Source organism: Pseudopipra pipra, chromosome 19 (genome assembly GCF_036250125.1).
Source record: "Pseudopipra pipra isolate bDixPip1 chromosome 19, bDixPip1.hap1, whole genome shotgun sequence".
Taxonomy (NCBI): Eukaryota; Metazoa; Chordata; class Aves; order Passeriformes; family Pipridae; genus Pseudopipra; species Pseudopipra pipra.
The window spans coordinates 9871049-9891130 of NC_087567.1; the positions used below are offsets into that span (position 1 = coordinate 9871049).

General features: G+C 41.9%; 1 protein-coding gene across 4 annotated transcripts in view; it reads left to right on the top strand.

Moving 5' to 3' along the window:
- Positions 1–20082, top strand: part of CEP112 (centrosomal protein 112) — a 155072-nt gene that overhangs the window by 64169 nt on the left and 70821 nt on the right. For all 4 annotated transcript variants that reach the window (XM_064676103.1, XM_064676102.1, XM_064676104.1 and 1 more), the window contains one exon: positions 5250–5432. In XM_064676103.1, the coding sequence (XP_064532173.1) occupies positions 5250–5432 (183 nt within the window). The remainder of the gene's footprint in view (positions 1–5249; positions 5433–20082) is intronic.

Below are 20082 nucleotides of genomic sequence, written 5' to 3' on the forward strand. Positions count from 1 at the left end.
TTCAAGCTGAAGGGAGGGTAGATTTAAATTAGATATTAAGAGGAAATTTTTTGCTCTAAGAATGGTGGGGCCCTGGCACAGGTTGCCCAGAGAAGCTGTGGCTGCCCCATCCCTGGAAGTGTCCAAGGCCAGGTTGGACAGGGCTTGGAGCAACCTGGGCTAGTGTAAGGTGTCCCTGTCCATGGCAGGGGGATGGAGCTAGATGAGCTTTAAAGGTCCCTTCCAAACCAAATCCATTCCATGATTTTTAAAAAAAATTAGCTTGTGCCCAGAAGACTGGGCAGATAGGATTGAGGTGGTGTTTGTGTTGCCCATACTTTAAAAATACTAGAATTCTGAGAGGCCTTTGTAAGTAAAAATGTACAGATCAGGTATATAATTTGACATACATAGTCAGACCAGTCAAGTGTATTGTTGTAGGATAAATCAAATTGCAGCTTAGCCAAAGACCAGCTTGTTTCTTTTAGAGAATTTCTTGCAATTCTTAGTTTGCAGCTGAAATAGAATTATTAGTGGTTGATGAAAAGGTGTAAGTAAAACAGGAAACACAGGCATGCCAGTTAAATTATTGCAGCCTGCAATGAAATAGAAAGTCAAATGCATTTGCTCTGCGTGTACATTACCCCACGTGCACTTGCTGCTTCAGTGGTGATGTGTGGTTCTGCACACATTATTTTTCACTGTCCCATGTGCCCTTGGCTCGTTGTAACCCTTATATCTTGGGAGTACTTTGTGTTCCAAATGACAGAAAAATCTAAAAAAAACCTGCGTACATTTAAAATCCATTTAATTTACCTGTTCCAGAGGAGTTCTGGTAAAAGAGTTGTGGTTTTCTCCCTTGCCTTGCAGTGAAGATTCTTCTTTTCTACCCAAAGTTATGCTAAGCCAGAGCCCAGCATGATTAATACTCGTTCCTCCAGCCTGCTAGGTCAGATTACTTTTAGAAGGAGTATTTGTGGAGATGGATAATCCCCATATCCTCACGAAACATGCATGTTTATTTATAGGCTGAGGAGCCAAAAAACGCCTGATTTTACTGGAGTTGTTATTTGGGGACAGATCATGGCTGGTTTTGAGCAGGGTAAATGATGGAGACACCTGATGTACAAACACTTTTAACTGCTTTTAAGATAGAAATACTGCAAATAGATGTGCTGTGGGCCTCCTGCAGAGTGAGTTTAGCTCAGTTCTTTGCCGTGACATGTGTAATACATTGGTGGCTTCTCCAGCCCTCAGAAGTTCAGTCTTGCCAAAACAGTGCTTATAAAATCATCCTGCCATGCAAAACTCTATTTTATGTAGGTGTTACTTAAAATATTTCTGGAATTGCGGACATAAATTTACATGAATTTTCATACTTTGGTGTCAAATATTTATTGTAGCAGTTACATTTTTCAAAGGGGCAGTGAGCTAACTAATTTCCTCTCCCTCCTTTGGGGACTCTAAAAAGAATTTCAAAGGCGTACTTGTTCTTGAGAACAAGTTGAAATTGTTCTAAAATTGAAAAACCTAAACTCAGTGTGTGATGTAAAAGCAAAAACTGGATAGTGGAAGGTCTTTTCTATATTAGGGACTTTAAAAAGGTATTTGCTGACGTTGATTATATTAAAAGTATTTGGCTTCTGAAAATATCTCCTGCAATCAGCAGGCTGTTTATTGTTGACCTTTGTTCTTCAGATGTGCTGAGAGCATCAGGATTTCACTTGGGGTCTTTAGATTGTCTCTTGTTTTAGCAGATTGTCCTAAAGCACCTCCCCATTGAGTGCAGTTCATCAGCTGGGGTTGTCAGTGCCCTGGGCATGAACCACGTTGCCAAATTTGTTTGGCATCTTGTGTGTGTGTAAGGGAATAATAAGAGACTGTGACAGTTTCTGGATTAATCATTTCTAGCTTTTGTTAAGAATTTTTTCTTTTTAAAATTCTTTGCTCGGCAAGAGTAAGGAAATAGTGTTACATTTCAGTTAAAAGCTGAATTTAAAAGAAATAGTGTAATTAAAAGCTAAGTTTAAAATAAATAGTGTAATTCTGGTGGCAGCTTAGTAAATCAGCTGCTGGCTGTTGCCTTGAACATGATTCTATCATACTGGTGTGGAAAGAATTAAAACATGAAGAATTCACATAGGATGAGATCATAATTTCAAATACTTGTTACTAACAGTGTTCCCTGGTAAGAAAAGCTGTGTCAGGTCAGACAGTCCTCCTTGGTTTTGTGTCCAAGCCATGGCTGGAGAAAGGAACAGAGGTACAGAGAAGGGAAATAAGAGATTTTCATCTTTGAGAGGACAAGATGAGGAAACATCCCAGGCACAATGGCTGCGATGTGATTATGGTAATGGGGCACACACGATTATTTAATGAATGTTTCTTTTCAGCCTCGCCCCTAATTCCCATTGTGAATCTCATGTTGCTTGTCTGGCTGAAGTGTGCAGGACCTACAACTGTCTGTCTTCTGGACACTCAGGCACTGGGTTTGAGCAGACATTTTAGTGTGATCTGAAGTGCTCAGCATTAAGGGGTACATGCAGAAAGATCTCAACACTCTACAGCTTTTAAAGGAGGTGGTTTTGTTATATCATTCATAAAGGCGTTCTCACCTCAAAGAGAAGGCAGAATCCATCTGCTTTATGAAGAATTAATACAGTTTTCATGCAGCTTCCTGTGATGAAGTAGTCCTGTTGTGGCTGAAAAGCAGCATGGATTTTCTTTTTCCTTTTGTTGGTATACACTAAATTTTTCCCCTTTAAAAAGCCAACCCAATAGCAACACAAGAATGAGAGAGGGAGGAGTGGAAGAGGAGCTGTGGTGCTTGGCAGCAGTTCTGAGGAGAGCAGGAGCTTCAGGGAGTGCTCACCAGTGCAGTCAAATGGCTCAGTTACTTCATGTTATTTGTACAGGAAAGCAGGTTTTTGTTGGTTCTGAATGTGAAGTCCTTCATTAGGGAAGATGGGTTTGGAGGTCTTTGAGGGATGAAAATGTTGAGGTCCTCATCCTTTCTCTCCTCTCCTGTCTCTCCACCTCTGCTCCCTGCCAGAAACTTTAAAAAAAAAATCAAGCAAAACCACCGTGGGGAATGGTTTGCTTGAAGTGGGGAGGTGGATTTTTTATTTCAACAAATCTGCCTTTCGTAAAACACCTCCCCTCACCGTGCCATCCTTTTTCTTCCCACATAGCCCCTGGGGGGACACCTCTCTTGCATACAGAAGGACCTGTCCCTTGTGCTCCTTCCACCTCTTAAATTCAAAAATGTTGTGTCTATAATATAAATACTGTAAGTGAAGAGATTGCTTAATAAAACTATTTACTTTGGTCAGCGTGGTAGACATGTGTAACTGGTTGGAGAAGTAGGGTCTGTCTCCTGCCCTCTCTGGGTCACATTCCCTGCCTTCTGTTAAAAAAGTGAAAACCTCAATAATTGAAGTTCCCCCCAGCAAACTTCCTTATCCCAAACCTACATGGCACAACCAGCTGAAAACCCAGTAATTAAGAAAATGTATGAAGAAAAAGGCCTCTTCTGTTGACATGATTGCTTTTTAATTGGGTCTGTTCTACGAAAAAACACTGAATGTTTTTCCCGTAAATCAGGCAAAGGCTTTACACTTATTTTAGGGAGCAACAGTTCTTTCTCTTGGCCACACCAAGGACACCGCCAGCATCCGAAAGAAAACAGTTTTTTAGAGAAACCTTGGGCAAAAACCTTGTAAAGAACGTGGTGTGAAGATCCCAGGCCCGGTATGGACAATGTGTGTCCTCCTGGGGGGTTAAACCCCATGGGGGCTTCCAGACATCTCTTAATGAGCTCTTTAGTGTTATTAAATAATGTAGATATGTAAAACCGTGAAATATTGCATCTGTCCTCCTCGCTCTGTTTTCGGCAGGACGCTCCCGGCTGCAGCGCGGATGACACATATTCCTTTTAGACTTAGGATAGGCTGATCTGTAGTTTGAAAAGATGCCTTTTTTTATTTTAATTTATTTGAACTTAGCATCGAATTTTTGCCATGAAAGCCAGGAGAAGAGCTCATATCACTCCAGAATTGACTGCTACAGCTTTAAGATAAGGTGCCGGGCGCTCTCGGCGCACACACAGCGGCTCCTCCCGTTTGCTCCTTTTTTTCCCTTTCTCATGCTGGAAAAAATACCATATTCACCATACGAGATTTTTTTTTTTTATTTCTTTTTTTTTTTTTTCCTTACATCCCACCCTCCCCCCTCCTTCCTTCTCCGAAATCCACCAAAACTGAAGAAAAATCCAAGTGACTGTTCTTAGCAGCTGTGTGGCCCGGAGTTCAGTGGGGAAGCGGCTTCCTGCCGTCCCTATTCATCACCTGCTTCAAAGGCGGGCTGGCCGCTCCAGTGTGCAGGCCAGGTAGGGTGCCATTGTGCGCAGGCGGGAGGATTAGTATCAAAGCTGCGGCAACCAGGCCCTTGGTCTCGGGCTGCCATTCAGGCAAGCGGGGAGAGGCAAAGAGTGGCCAAGGTCACAGCATCCAGTGTGGTTCGGACTGGGAACGGATCCTGAGAATAGAGGGCTTCTTATGAAATCATGGTGCAAGCTTGCGGCACAGCAGGTGCCCTTCTGGAACACATACATCTGTTTATGTTGGGATAGCGTAGCTGACAACGGGATAATAGAGCTTTGTTGTTTTGGGGGGTTTTTTTTTATATAATTTTCTTGCCTTTTTTTTTTTCCCTTGATTTTAAAAAAAAAAAGCCAACTCCATGCGCGCCAGCGTTGAGGAATATCGCAGGAAGAGCGTTCGCTTTGGAAATCATAAAGAAATCTTGCAAAGCTTTAATTGCTGGGGTGGGGGGTTGTGTGTGTATATACTTAAGCGAAGGGGCGAGCAGGCTGCCTATTAACCATTTAGGATCCTCAACCCTGCTGAGGAGCAGCAGCGGGATACGGGGGCACCCGACACACAATGCGACAATGCCTTTTTTTTTTCCTTTTTTTTTTTTTTTTTTTTTTTTTTTATTATATATATTTTTTTATTTTTTTTTGTCCGCTCCGACATTTGTACCAACAAATTGGTTAAGGATGCGCTGGATTTGCTCGGTTGTCTCCATTGTTGGGATTGTCTGGAGGAATTCTGTCACGCTAACGGTGGCTTTTTTAAAGGTGAGGTAATAGTGACGTAAAAATAAAATTGCCAACTTGATGAAATTAGGGGGGAAATTAAGCTGTAGATGAGTTGTCATGACGACAAGGATGTTCTATTGATGAACTGTACTCCTCCCTGTCCAATCAGATAGTGGAGCTGAAGCTGGAGCATGAACAGGAGAAGACGCACCTATTCCAGCAGCACAACGCAGTGCACGACTGCCTGGTCCGAGACCATCAACGGGAGATCGAGAAACTGGAGAAGCAGCTTCGCGCTGCCATGGCAGAGCACGAGAGCCAAAGTCAAGAAAGCAGGAAGCGAGACGGGCAGGTAACGATCGATAGCGATTGAAAGGCGGTCGCTTATTAGAAATTGCTGATAACGAGTGTTTCCTGTTTGCCAGCATTGTTGGAGGTGCACGCCGGGGGAGCGGTTGCGAAACTGGCACAGAAACGTGATTTCGTTTTTCTTTTTTTTATCTTTTTTTTTTCTTTTTTTTCTTTTTTTTTTTTTTCCGCTTTCCCCCCTCCCTTTCCAGTGCTGAATAGGGCTTTAACTGCAAAAACCACAGGTAGCCAGATTAAAAATCCCATGGTGCGCTATAACTCGGCCTATTTATAATCTTGTCTCATTTTCTTTCATGATGGATTTGTTTAAGGAAAAAAAGGTATCTGTTCCTTTCCCCCCCCCAGCCCTCACACTCACCCCTCCTTTTCTCCTTCCTGGGCAAATCCATATGAATCGTATCTGCCTCGTTCGTGTGCTTTTTTTTGTTTTAAATCTCTGCAGGTAACTCACAATTGGCTTTATTTCCTTTTGTTCGTGTCTTTTTGTTTCAGGTTTTGTATTCTAGGTTTGCATTGTGTGTTTGGCTCCGTGTGTCGGATGTTTGATAAGATGATGTGGGGTTGGGGTCGCTTACCATCACGTTTATTTTCCTACACACACGCACCCCTCCCATCCTCCATCTCTGTGGTCACTGTTGGAAGCCATTTGGCAGAATAACCCCCAGCTGGGGTAGCATTTGACTCTTCAAACTTCTGGATGAAATGCACACTGTCAGCATGGAAAATGATCTTTATGAGTTTTCACTTCAAAAACCATCTTATTGCCTTTTTTTCCGTCTATTTTGTAAGGCTGGCATGGTATATTTTCCTAAGAGCCTTTATTAAAAAGGCCTGCAGTGGCGATATTTAAAAAATGGAGGCGATTTTTGCAGTTGAAAGAGTTTTTAGAAAGGAATCTTTGCTAATCAGCGTTAGGATTGCTTATCACGCCTGGATTATTTTATACCAAAACTGGATATTTTTGATAAAGCATCTTTAACTCCACATGTTTTCCGCACACCACCACCTTCCCTAGGAGATGTTAGACTCACACATTGAGGCATTTTCACTCTACTTTCCCGTAGGCTCGTAGGCTGTGGCTTTTACTGGCAACTAGGATGTAGCTAAGTGACATTGAATTGAAGTTGAATACTTACTTTTAAAATCAGTTGGGTTCTTTTTTTACTTTGGATGGCTCAGACTATCGAAATCTGGCTTAAGGAAGTCTATTAACAGGCAAACGGCTTGTTGGGGGAGGACGAGGGATATCTTGCAGAGCCAGGACTTATTTCTCCATTTCCACCATTATGGTTTTCCAACGAAAACGGGATATACTTTTTGTGGGAACGCTTGGGAAGAGGTTATTCAGGTGGCTTCTGAAGAAATTAAACCTTGCCTTTTGCTCTCCGCTGCATTGTGGGAGCGAACAAAGACTTAAATCGTTCAAGGGGTTGGTTTTTATTCTTTGCAGTTTTTATTTTGACCCAAGATAGATTCATCTCACCTATGGAGTTGTTTGCTTTTCAGAGTTGTATCCTCTTCTCACCTGCGTTCCTGCTGTTGTGGTTGCCTACAAAGGCAGAGCTCCCAGGTTTAAAAAAAAGCCCCAGTTGTAGAATGATACAGAATTATTCTGTCTACCCGCCAGTGTTGATCACAGTTATTTATTGCTCTGTACAACGCTGAATACAAGGGAAAGGGACTCCTTTAAGCAAATTCAGAGAACTGGGAGGTGTCTGTAAATACATCTCTGTCTTGTTCTGTTGTGGGTCGTTTCTGGCAAAGATTGGAGCCCAAAGTTTGGTTGTGCTTTCTGTTTACAGTGGGATTGATGATCCTACTACAGGTGCTCTGTGGAAAGCTGGGAATTAGCGCAGCTCTTGGGAGAGTCTGAACAGTCTGAAAAGCACAGTTTGGCCTTTTTGTAGGGCTTTTCTTTGTAGTTTGAATATCCCTGTACAGTCATTTGAACATTGCTGCCATGAGAATGGCATGTAAATCAGGGAGGAAAGTGCAGTTGCTTTGACTAGAAGAGCTGTTGTTTGTTTAAATTCTAGTGAGACTCTCTCAGCTTTCAAGGACGCGGAATTTTCCATTTTGGAAATGAAATTGTTCTTCGTTCCTTCGCCTGGTCTTTGTGTTAGAACTCACCTCTGTCTTTGCTGTGAGCTCAAAAGACAAACGCTGGTGTTTCTCGTGGAATTATGGCACATATTTTTAATATTTCTTTTTTTTTAATCTTTGCCCGTGTTTACAAAAATGTGTGTTTTGGACATCGGATGTGACTAATGGCCAATGTCCTTTAGGAGACGTCGGGCAGACTCTTCACAAAGATAACCCAGTGATTTAACGGTTATTTGACAACGTTGCATTTTAAAAACCTGTTAAATTTGAACCGCATTTGACAGCAGCAGTTTCCAGGAGTGCTTTGTATCCCGGGCGGAGGTGAGGTGAAATGGGAGAGGAGGCCATTTTGCTTCGCCAAATGAAAAGTGGATTTGCTGGGTGATTCGAAAAATTTAAATAATAATTAGTGTTAATCACACACGAGTAGCTTGGTTTGAAGGACCTATCTGCTCAGGGTTGGGTGAGTGATGTGAAAGCACCACTATTAAAGGTATTCACTGGTTGTCTTCCTTAAATCCTTTTCCATATGAAAGAGGAGCGAATGTGTGTTTCTTAATATGTGTGTTTAAAATATGTATTTTTCACTATGTTCCTAAAGACAGCTGTGGCTGAATCCTGCAGATCAATTTATTCTACAGTTACAGGAAAGATTAATTTAATTTTTTTTATTGCATATCCAAGGTCTCTACTTTCACGTAGGTCTTTGGCTTCCGTGAAAGACAGTGTACAAAATGGTTAGATTTTATTCAAATATGAATACGTTTATTAATGCTTTAGTCACAACTAGAGTATAAAAATTGAGATTTTGGTGCTTTGCCAGGTTTTAATTAAATATAAAATAATGTTACTGCTTCTTTGAAATATAAGTTTAATATATTTTCAGGAAAAGAACTTGATTTAAGTGGATTGATTTTTTTGTGTTGCTGATGAGTATTTGGGTGACAGTTGCATTCCACTTTAGCTCTTGGATTTCTCCATTTCTGGGAGGCCTGCTTTGATTATTTTTCACCTGAGGTTGTAATGCTTGGAGAGGAGTAAATTGACTTGTAGGTCAATAAAAGTCAAAGCAGTACAAAGGCTTTTATACCATGCTGTGTTTTGTAGGCTTTTGAATCCTATACATTTTCTAGGAAATGCCATAATGTTGTTATTCTTTAAACAGTAGCTAATCATACAGAAATTTTTTTTTAAAGGGTAGTTTTGAATCAGTACTTCTATTTAATTTAGATTTTTTAATACTTTCTGGCTTTACTTTAGGACTGTTCTTAAGCTACACTTTGCTTGGTCACTTGTTTCCCACCTCCCTAAATAATAATTTTAATTATACATTAGTACACAAAGCAGGGAACTCCTTGGATGACAGAAGTGTTCTTTTTTTTTCTATAAAGGCAGTCTTGCTACTGAATTGGTGACTTTCTGAAGCAAAACTCCTCATTACGGAGAAGAATCCATCCAGTTTGCTTCTGTGAAATAAGATAGCAGGGTTAGGAAATTTTAATAACCGAAGCAGAGGGGCTGTGGTGCCGGTGGTGCCCTTGTATTTCCCCTTCATCCTTTGAATGTCATTCTCTCCCCATCTGACACGTGCCCTCAACCAGCTCAAAGATTCCCACGTTCCAGCTGCTGTACAGAGTTGGATCATTTTCGTGCTTGTTCTTCCAACCGTTGACCTTTCGGCAAGAAGAAGAAGAAAAAGAAGAAATAAAATGTACCCCTGTAACTTCAAATGCGGCGCTTGGCACTAAAGGAGAGGAAAGAAAGTTTCCACGAGGAAGCTGAATTCTTTTCCCAGGTTCTGTTGGGAGATAATTGGCAAGCCCAGTGTGTTCATCCAGTCGTAATTGGGTCAAGAGGAGCTCGAATGCTCGGGCGCGTTTTGCCCGCGTGTGTCACTGGTGGGCCGGTGTTTAATTGTGACAGACAACGTTTGTGCTCTCAAAAATGAGGCTGCTGTAAGAGGAGATCACTGCTTTTTTGGAGTTTCTTAGGGCTCTTGATAAACCATTATTGGTTGGGAAAGGAAAACCTTAAGCGGTTCTGAAGCCGGGTGAACACGCACGTTGAGAATGGAGGTGGTAAGAAGAGTTAATAGGGAATTATCCTGTGCCTGCAGTATCTGCTTCCTTTTTCCTCTTGATTTTTGCACTTCCCACAATCCCCTTGGCCTTTACCATCCTGGTTCGCTTTACCTTCTCAGAAATCAGCAGCTCCTTCCCTGGTGCCCCAGTACAGCACATCTCATCACTTCTTTCCTGGCTTCTCCTCTTTGAAAAATTGCTTCTTTGCACTTGGAATCAACCATCTCTCTGCAACTGGTGCTTTGCACTTAGTTGTGTCTGAATTAATTCTGAGCTGCTTGAGCCTGTTGAGTTAACAGTAAAATAAAAAAGTAGTAAGGATCAATATCTTCATTCCAGCAATGATAGTTATGTTCATTTCAGTAGGTTCTTGGTAGATGTTTATGGTTCTGTGTAGATAATTAATGTATCAGCAAAGTGGGGGGAACAGAAGGGGTTTATCTTGACTCCATATGTGTGGTCAGTGTGAAGAGTGGCTGTGCTGATCCATGTGGCTGCTGCAGAGCTCTGCCAACTATTGACAAGTGAAAAAATCAAGAGATCTTATGTACTTGTTTAATGATAACTGAATACCCAACACATGCACAGTTTAAATCTGAGTGTAAATATAGCTTTAACAGTGATTTTTCAGTACTATATTAATATGAAGGATTTGGGGAGCATTTGTTTCACAATAGGAGGCTTTCTTCACTTTGATCTGAGAGAACTTACTGTTCTTTGTCTGTTACCTAGAGATAAATCACTGATCAACTCTTCCACTTCATGTAATTGTTGTAATATCTCCAAACATCAGTTCCCACATGGTCATTCTCCCAGTATCAGTGGGAACAATTTGCTTGGTGTCTGGAGGGTACAGAGAGATGTAGCCTGGGAAACATTCAGATGCTGACAGTGCTACTGAAGTCACTTCTGTTTACAATTTTGAGTAAATAAATTATATGACTCTTTTTTTTTTCCTTTTGCTTCCTTTTCTTTTCTTAATGGAAGATGTCTTTGGCATGAGAAGAAATGCATTGCTTGCTATGCAGGCTTTCTCTGCAGCCAATCTAAATCATGGAGCTGCAATCTAAATATTTGTTTGTTGTATTTTACTTGGAGAGTCTGACAGTCAGACTCCTGTAGACAGACAGCCGGTCTCTTTTAGCTTTCCCTAAACAAAAGCTTTTGGCTGTGTTGCAGCATGTTTAATTTCCCACCAGTCAGCCCAGGATAATGAACATGACTGTTGATGTAAAGTAGTTAAAGTACCAAATATTTGTTGCAGAGCTTGTGTGGTTTTCCGTGGTTGTTGTTCACAGTCTGCTGAGTCAGGGTTGCAATGGATCCCATTGATGGGGAATATCTCCTGAAATCAGGGATCTGATGATGGGTCCTATAGAGACATTCAAACTGTGCTTTCACTGAGAGTGTTGCTGTGAAGTTGAGAGTTCAGTGAAATGGTCAAATGCAACAGTTTCTTGTGGAAATACTCAAATACTGGTGATCAACACGGCTGGACTTAAGTAAATCCACTGTGGGGAGAATTTGGGCTGCAGCACAGGCATAATCTTTGAGAGGGAAGAATGAACCTTTGCTCTGAACTGAAGCCCACAGTGCAGGCTCAGGGCTCCCTCCAGCAAGGTGAGAGTCTGAATCTCCCCTCCCCTGCTCAGGTGAACCCACCTTGGTTATCCTGTGTCCCATCCTCAGCTCTGTTCCCCGCTGCTGAGCTGCTGCCCTGGTTGAGATGCTTTTGGGACCTGTTGAACCCACAACAAACATCTGCCACCCTCTCACTTAGAGCAACCATCAAAGTGTCCTCATGCCGTGGTGGGTGATCATCTCTGATCTCTTCCACTTTGCCCCATTAGGACTGAAATTAGTGAGGAATTCAGTGCAGGAGCTGTGATTTCACTCCCTCCTTTTATACTTCAGTCTGTCCTGCACTTGAAATATTTAAAGACATTTTTGGAAGCCATACATAATAGTGCATAAATTATCACTTGCTGATTAAAAATGTTAAGTTAACTTAGGAGACAACAGACATTTTGTGCTGTCTACAGGGTATGTAAAAGAGAAAGCAGTTGCCATAGAAACTAGCTCATCACATAATATGAACTCTGAATCTGAGATGGAGTTCTTTTCAGCAAAATGGACTTTGTTTCTACAATATGAAATTAAATATATCTGGTAGTTATTATTACATTGTAATCAGTGGTTTCATGGTTTTTTTTGTTTAATTTTAAATATTGGCAGCTGAAAAGGTGGAGTATGTGATTTCCCTTGTCTAGGGGCAGGGTGTAAATCATATGGTAGTAATTTTATTTTATAACAACACTCCTTGCTTAGGAAAAAGTGATTATTTCCTGCATAGATGTTGATAAATAGGGAATAATTTCTCTGAATAAAAATGAGATCAGTTTTGCTCATCAGTGAGGTAAAGGATCTTTATGCCAGGTTTTAACACATCCACAAGGTGTGGCTTTGCATGCAGGGTTTGTGTGATGGCTGCAGTGAATGATTAGCACTAATAGACAATAAGCTGTACATGGTGGGAAATTATTTTTAAAGTTATATAAAGGAATAGCGAAGTCATAAATCATCAAGTACATCAGTAGATGCAAAACAGATGTTAATAACTGCAGCATTTGAGGTGGTGTAACATCATTTCTAAGCAGAGAGGCAAAAATACTGTGTTAGTCTGCAGCAATCATCCATTTACAGCATCATCTTTTGATTTTGAAATAGAAGGAGCATGTGCCTTCTATGTGAAGATCAGTGTATGGCAAAGCCACACTCTTGAGTTTGCTTATTGGTATTACTTTCAAATGTGTCTAAATCTTCTCTTTTGATTGTAATTTCTGTGATATTAAATGGTTCCAAATATTACAACTAAACTTATTCAGTAAATATCTGCTGTCCAGAGAAGGGAATGCTTGCTCACAACATTATTAATGGGATTTAGTTCTTTTAAAAATTGCTTTTTAGTGCTGTCTTGTAATTTGCTTGAGACAGTTGTCGAATAGAACAAAGTTGACTTCTCTTAGTCCGTAGAATAAGCGCGGCAATTTGGGAAACAGCAGTGCTGTCTGCTTCAAACATCCCCCTGGATGGCTGAAGGGACATCCTCTAATGGGAGACCAGCATTCATCCTGCAGGTTTTTCACAGCATCATAGAATAGTCTGGGCTGGAAGGACCTCTGGAGGTCATCGTGCCCAACCTCCTGCTCAAAGCAGGTCTGACTTCAAAGCTACATCGTGTTGCTCAGGGCCAAGTCCAGCTGAGTTTTGAAAAATCTGCAGTGGTGGTGATTTCACAACCAGGTTGAGCCATATATTCCAGTGCTTTACTAGTCCACTCTGAAATTCCTTTTCCTTTATATCCAGTTGGAATATCTGTTGTTACAGTTTGGATCTGTAGCTTCTTGTCCTTCATGCAAGATGACTGTTTCCTCTACAATTCTTTATGCTCAGTTGAAGGCAGCAGGTTGATTTCTCTTTACTCTTCTGTTCTCCAGGCTGAATAAATCTGGTTTGCTGAACTTCCTGCAGGTCCTAGTGGCCCACTCCTCCTTCTTGCAGAGCTTGGGGTCGCTGTGAAAGGCAGCCCTGCTCCCCACCTGACCACTTTCCCCCCAGAGCTGCCATCCACAGCGTGGCACAGGGTCATTGTGTCCTGTCATCCAGGGCTTTGGTGCAGATGCTGTAAAGGCTGTGTCAAAAACCTTGCTAAAACCAAGATAAATGACATTTACAGTTCTCCCCTTTCACTGCAGAAGCCACTCATTTTATTTAAGCCTGATTTGCCCTTGGTATTTCCAGGTTGACTGATCTCAGTGACTCTTTCATTCCTCCTGGGTCTGGAAATTAATTTCATGGAGTTTTGCTCCATCATTTTTCCGGGGATGGAGGTTAGGATGTCCTGTCTAGGATTACCTACTAAGGTGCTATGTATTGCAAATTAAGTAGTTAAATTTCTTAGAGTGTGCTTTTTCTCTCATCCCTTTTCTAAAGACAGATTATCCAAAATCAATTTAGTCTCTCTTCCTTAGGTCAGCAGATGTTAATTCCATTCACTCACTGCCACCGTAAATCAAGTTTTGAACAGTAGTCTGGCTGTTAAATGATTTATCTGATAGCAGAGATTCTATGATCTGTTCAGTTCCTCAATTCAAAGGTATTTTTAAATACCAAATGAAAGAATGAAACACTGGACGAGAAATGGTGACAATCTGTAGTTTGGAATGTTAACACCACTTGTTTTGGCAGCATTACTGCTCGTAAAACAATAAGATCCATATGGATGCTAATTTTCCCAATTTTGAGTAATAAATACAACCTCTTTATGGTTTAAGTAATGATATTACTCAATACCACTGCAGGGTCCAGTAGACAGTTTCATGATGAGGTAATAAATAGCAATTTTGGAGAGCTGATTTATTTGTATTTTTCTTTTATGTGGTTTCTGATGGGGGAAGAAGAAATCCCAGAGCCAGTGCAAAGCCTTGCCCTCTCCTGTAGCTGACATACTTTGGCTGAAGATATGTCAGCTGAGAAATATGAGCCCATCCATACAGCTCTGCACGCTCCCACATTAAAGTATTATAAAGAAACCTTCAAGTGGAAAACCAGTAACAAATTGCAGCTGAGATGCTCGTGGCAGATTGCACTGCCCTGGGTGCCCTGCACTGCTCTGCCTGTTCCTCCTGCTTTAGTCAGGAAGAAAAATGGGAGTCTTCTCTGCTTTTCCTGTATTTCATGAGGGGAAAAAACCCTCAACCCCCCATGGTGGGTTGTGTGCAGGTCTGAAGATGACGGTGCTGGCACAGGCTGAGTGTTTCACCGTTGAACATCTCTGCAGCTGTTTCCCCACTGGCCCAACCCCTGCGTCTGTAGCAACTCCTCAAAGTCTCCTTTTCTGCCTCACAAGTATGGAATTTGCTATCCCATCATCTGGAGGGAAATGCTCTGCACTCTTTCACCCCTGCTACAACACCAGCACCATTCCCACTGTGTGTTCCCAGTGCCCTCCGGGAAGCAGTGTCAGACCCACTCCCTCCGAGCTGCTCCAGCTGCTTTTCTACCAAAGCACTGACTCTTGGCACATCACACCTTGCCCAGTGTGGGCTGGGGTTTGTCTCCTGCCAGCTCAGAGTGCTGAATAACAAATAGGTGCCAGCAAAGGGCTCCTGGCCGGGCTCTGTGGGACGTGCAAGCCAAAAAATGGGACAACTCGGCGCAGTGCGAGGAATCGCGTTGGACCTGGGCGGGGGAGCCCGTGGGTCAGTGGATCACTGGTGCTGTGCTCTGGTCAGCCCTGCTGCTGCCACCACCTCCTCCAGTGATTCAGGTCAGGAGAGCCCATTACCCATCTCCTTCTTGAAACTGGGACCCTAAATTGGGTCCTCGGGCAGGACCAGCCGCCCTGGCACAGCCCACGTGGAGCCTGTCGCTCCACACTTCCCATCCTGGTTCATTAAACCTTGTCTTTTCTGCTGCCATTTTGTGTTTCTCTTTTCCCTCACACCCAGATAAGAGTAGGGGTTTCAGGTTCTGCATTTGGGGAAATTCCATGTGGAGAAAACATCGTGTGTCCTCAGCTGTGGGCTTTGGACATGGGCAAGCCTCGGATGTTCAGCCTCTCAGAACTGGACATGCCTTCTCTGCAATTGCCTTTTTCTTCTCAGAAACCTTTTTTTAAGAAAAAAATTAGAAATAAACCCCATTATTTTAAAGTACAGTGATTATTTTCAACATCAAGTCAGACAGCAGAGCTGTTCCTTGGCCCACTCACCTTTGAAGAAATGATTGTCACCTTACCTGAACAAATCCTGTTTCTCCCTTTGAACGAGTGGAAAGACTCTGACAGTGATTTAAGGTCTTTAGTGTTGATTTCATGCAAAAAAATATTTCTCACAGTATGACTTTAAAGTAGACTTTTTTCCCCCAATTACTCTACATGTTGGCAGCAAATTAGCTTTGAGGGAGTATTGTGCACATCATAGTTCTCTGTTGATGTATTGTGGAGTCATTTTTGGATCTTTCAGCTCAGTCAGACCAATGACTGACGTTGTTCATGTCTTCCCTTTCTGGGGATTTGAAAGACTTTCTTTTGACAGGGAAGGTGATGTGGAAAAAGAGAAGCCAAAGTACAAGAAATGATTGGCAAAGTGATGATATCACTGGATGTTCAAAGACTTTGCAAATTGAAGCTTATTAAGCTGACATTTTGTCTTCTATTCAGCACTAATTGGAATCGTGCCTGGGTGCATGATGTGGAAGGTACTTAATACCTGAGTGTTTATCATGACAAAGTGACAGAAATTGATGTCAAGGATGCTGTAGATTTCTGTTTAATAGAGAAAACAATATATTTCAAACTGCAATTACATGTCTCACAATAATTTGTATTCATATGTCTGAAGGTCCTCCTGAAATACTGCAAATGAGAAAACTTTACTTTTGACCCCTAAAATATTGGCCTGATCATGAGTGTTGCATTCTCAGGTTTTACAGTTGTTCTTCAGAGTTCATAAAATCAGCACTGATGTAGTTTAAAAAAAAAAAAAAAGAGAAGAAAAGAAAAGACTAAACCCCCTGACACAGTGTTTTCACTTGAAACAGATCTGAAAATCCCACGAAGAGTGAACTCAGTCTTCCACACGGGTGATACAATTCTTCTAAAGTTGTCTCTGACAGCTTGAATTCTTTTGTAGTCTGTGCTTTCTGCTGTATTGGCATCTGTAAAATGAATTTAGAAAAGAGAAACAGCGAAGCAAGTGATTTTGGAAAGGCAGCTGCTGCAAACATGGAGTACACTGGAAGACTTGAAGAGAGCTGCATGTTCTCCTGCTGTAGTTGGCATCCTTAGGGATTTCTGAGTTCAAGGGCACAAGTGTCCTGTCTGGGATAGCAACATGACCAGTGTGTTACTCTACATCTTCATCTTGGACCTTATGAAGTCAGATCTTAAATTAAACCTTTAGTTTAATATAAAAACAATATTTATTCAGCAGTTGCTGAAAACAATGAGCTGTTAGATGAAATTGTTACCTGAATTGCTGTTTCTAATGAAACACAGATTGATAATTGCAGAGTAATATATTTTCTTAAAAACCCAAACAAAACAAAACCAAACAAAAAGCCCACAAACAAACAAACAAAAGGGAAAAAAACCCCACCCCAAACACGAATCAATGGAGTGTGGATGCTCACAGGAATTACTGGTCATTATGTGACTGATCCAGCTGCCTGGGTGTTCCTGTGAACTCCAGCAATCCTGCAGCTAATGAGATGTTGACAAGCAGTAGTTTAAGGGCTGATGGCAATTATTTGTATTGCTGGAATCCTCTGGGGGGGGTCTCTGTAATATGTAAGGACAGACAGTTCCTGCCCCAGTGAGCTCATATCACAAACTTGTGCTTGTAGGATGTGGGAAGTGGGGGCAGCCGGGGGGGGTTGGGGACCTGTGATGAGCAGTGGGGGTTATCAGTTGGCATTGTTGGAGCAGGAAAGCAGAAGACACAGCACGTGAGCTGCCTCCCTCAAGTGGCTCCAATGGGCATCAAAAAATGCCCTTCCATGGTTTGTCTGTAGCATCAAGAGGCATCTGAAGTGTCCTGGCCCTTTGCCATGTCTGCAGTTGCTGCTGTTATCAAAGGTTCTTATGTGACTGGAGGAAAAGGAAAAACGTTTGACTTAGGTGGGAGATGAGCACGTGAAGAACATTTTTGTCTGTTCAAAGTTTGGGAACCCCTCTAATGATTTCTGTGCTTATAGAAATGCTACTTGTCCACTCTCCTCAAGCTGTGTTTGATAACAACTGACTGTAACCCTTCTAAAGCTGTTCATTGTAAAGATTTCCTTGTGGGAAAGCAAATGTAAAGAATAATTTCTCATTGCACCTTTTATCTGTTGGATGCTGTTGTTGGGGAGTGGAGGGGGAGGGAATGGCACAGGACCCAGGCTGTCAATGTTACCAGGGGTAACATTAGAGAGAAAATACTAATTTTTCCTGCTAAAATCACTTGGGGATAAGTGAGAGAGTGTGTGTGTTTTTGTATGTATATGTGTGTGAGTGTGTGTATATGGATTATTGCCCTCTAAGGGATAGAGTCTGAATGGCTCAGCTTTGCCTGCTTACATGGAGTTTTGTAGCAAAACATTGTTTTCAGGATGTCTGATATTTCCCATTTGGGAAGAATCTTGTAATGTTTCTTCAGAATTCTGACACATCTTTTGTGAGTAATTTGAAATTCTCTAGAAAGTCCCACAGCTTAGAGAAGTGCCTTTTCTTTGTTCTCTGAAGGTTTGTTTCAGCTGAACTATAAGTGCTTAAAATTCAGCGTTTTATTTTGTTCTTTTTACCACAGTGTCAAAATAACTGAATATGAGGAGAAAGTACCACATCTCTGTGGTACATCAATGGCCCTTTGGATTGGGGAGAGCTGGCTCCCTTCCTTTAGTCCATCTGGAATGTGCCCCTGTCTCAGCACTCCTACTGAGACCCCCAGGCAGCCAGGACCTGCCAAACTGCTGAGATGGGGGTGGAAGACGGAATGAGCTCTTCATCTCCCATCTCTGGTCCATGGGTGTTCCTGGTGGCTGCTCCACCCCAACCCTGCTCAGCAGCTTCCTGGCTGCTCCCTCTAGGAAAAGTGGCAAAAGTTTGTTATGTCCCATTAGTGTAGACTGAGGTTTCAGATCTTCGTGAGATTCATGATAAAGTCAAGTAGTCCAGTGATGTGTGGTAGGTTAGGCTTTGTTTTGCCTTTTAAATAAAATTATCTTGGAAGGTAACATTGGAATAACTCAAGGAGGAAGGCTGCAGGTCAGTTGGGAATGGGATTTACAATTATTTGTACTGAAAATAGTCCACTTCTTCGTGTTCTTTACAGTGAAATCATAACATAGTCATATTTTTTCCTAGCGGGGCTCTGTTTTCATTCAATAAATACATGTGGGAGAATTCCATTTCAGAATTACATTTCTTCTCTCTGCAGCCACGATCTTTTCAAAATTTCCAGTGCTTGCCTTTGCAGTTGGAGAACTGCACAGTGTTTTGGACACACGGCAGAACATCTGTGGCTCACAGCTCCCCTCATGTCCCCCCGTGGATCCAGTGAGTGTCCAGCTCCAGTGTCCAAGGAATTCCCCTCCTCCCCTCCAGGAGGTTCTGATGGGGGTGGTAGGCAGCAGGTTTGAGAGAGGTTCTTTGGTGCATGTGGATTGCAACAAGCCAAATATTCACACTTAGGAAATCATGTAAATGTTCAGGGGAAAGCAGAAGCTCATCTCACAGAGCTCTGCTGTGGAACATCCAACCCCTCTGCACATTTTTAGCTGAGCCCATGATATTTCTATTTCTGATCCAAAATTACAAGCTGAATCTGGGTAGGAAGAGCAGAAGGAGCAGTGCATTAATCAAATTCCCTTGTAATGACTGTGTTTTCGTGTCAGTGACTGCTCTAAGGTGTGATAGAAGGCAGGGCACCCAGCGCTGGCTTTCCTGTCCCTCCCCAGGGCTGGGTTGTCCCTGGGCTCTCCCTGCTCAGCTTGGCAGGCACGTGGCCACAAAAGCTGAGCGGGGATGTGAGCAAAAGAAATGGTCCTGTGAGCAAAAGAAATTGTCCCTGGGTTTTTCAGGCTACTACACTTTCCATTCATGGTGAAAATAGAAAAAATTTGCATATGTTAACAGAGAGATGAAGGATGTTGGAGGAGCATCTTCTCAACCCAAGATGGGGACTTTATCTGTATTTATAAATATTGCTCTGTTTCTTCTGAACATGATGTTTCCTAGCAATCTGCTTTTTTTTTTTTTTCCCTTGGAAAAGTTATTTTCTGCTTACAATACATTGGCACAGCCATTGTTTGTATTGTTCAGGATCAACAGTGGGATTTTTTTAATGCTATTTTGATTTGATGACTTTGTTCATCAGTGAATTATGAAAGCTCTGATTGTTTAGGGCACAAGAAGGGCATAATGCATTACTGGGTCACATGCTCCCTTAATGCATGCACATTGTGATGGCAGTAGTAATAGCTCCATTAAAGAACAAAAGGTAGCAACACATAGTAGCTCTGGATCTGGCCAATCCCCTCAAATTACCATAAATATTTGAGCAATCTGAATAGTTTTGGACTCTGTAGTAAAGCTTTCCTGTTTTTATCTGGCACCGAAGGAATGTGGAATAAAGTATTCATTTAACAAAGTATAAAAATATGTGTGCTATGCAGTTATAATCATGTGTCATTAATCAGAAAATACTGCAGAAACTCTGACAAATTAAAAACACAAGGATGTGTCTGCAAGGGCTTTTTCAGTCATTAAAAAGCTGCTTCACCTCTCAGGCAAACTATTTAATGGCAACTCCTTGCTCAGTGTACTGACATCTTCAAAGGCTCTGACATCTGTCGGCCTTTGAACTACCATTAAAAAATATTATCCCATTTCCATTCTTTTATGCC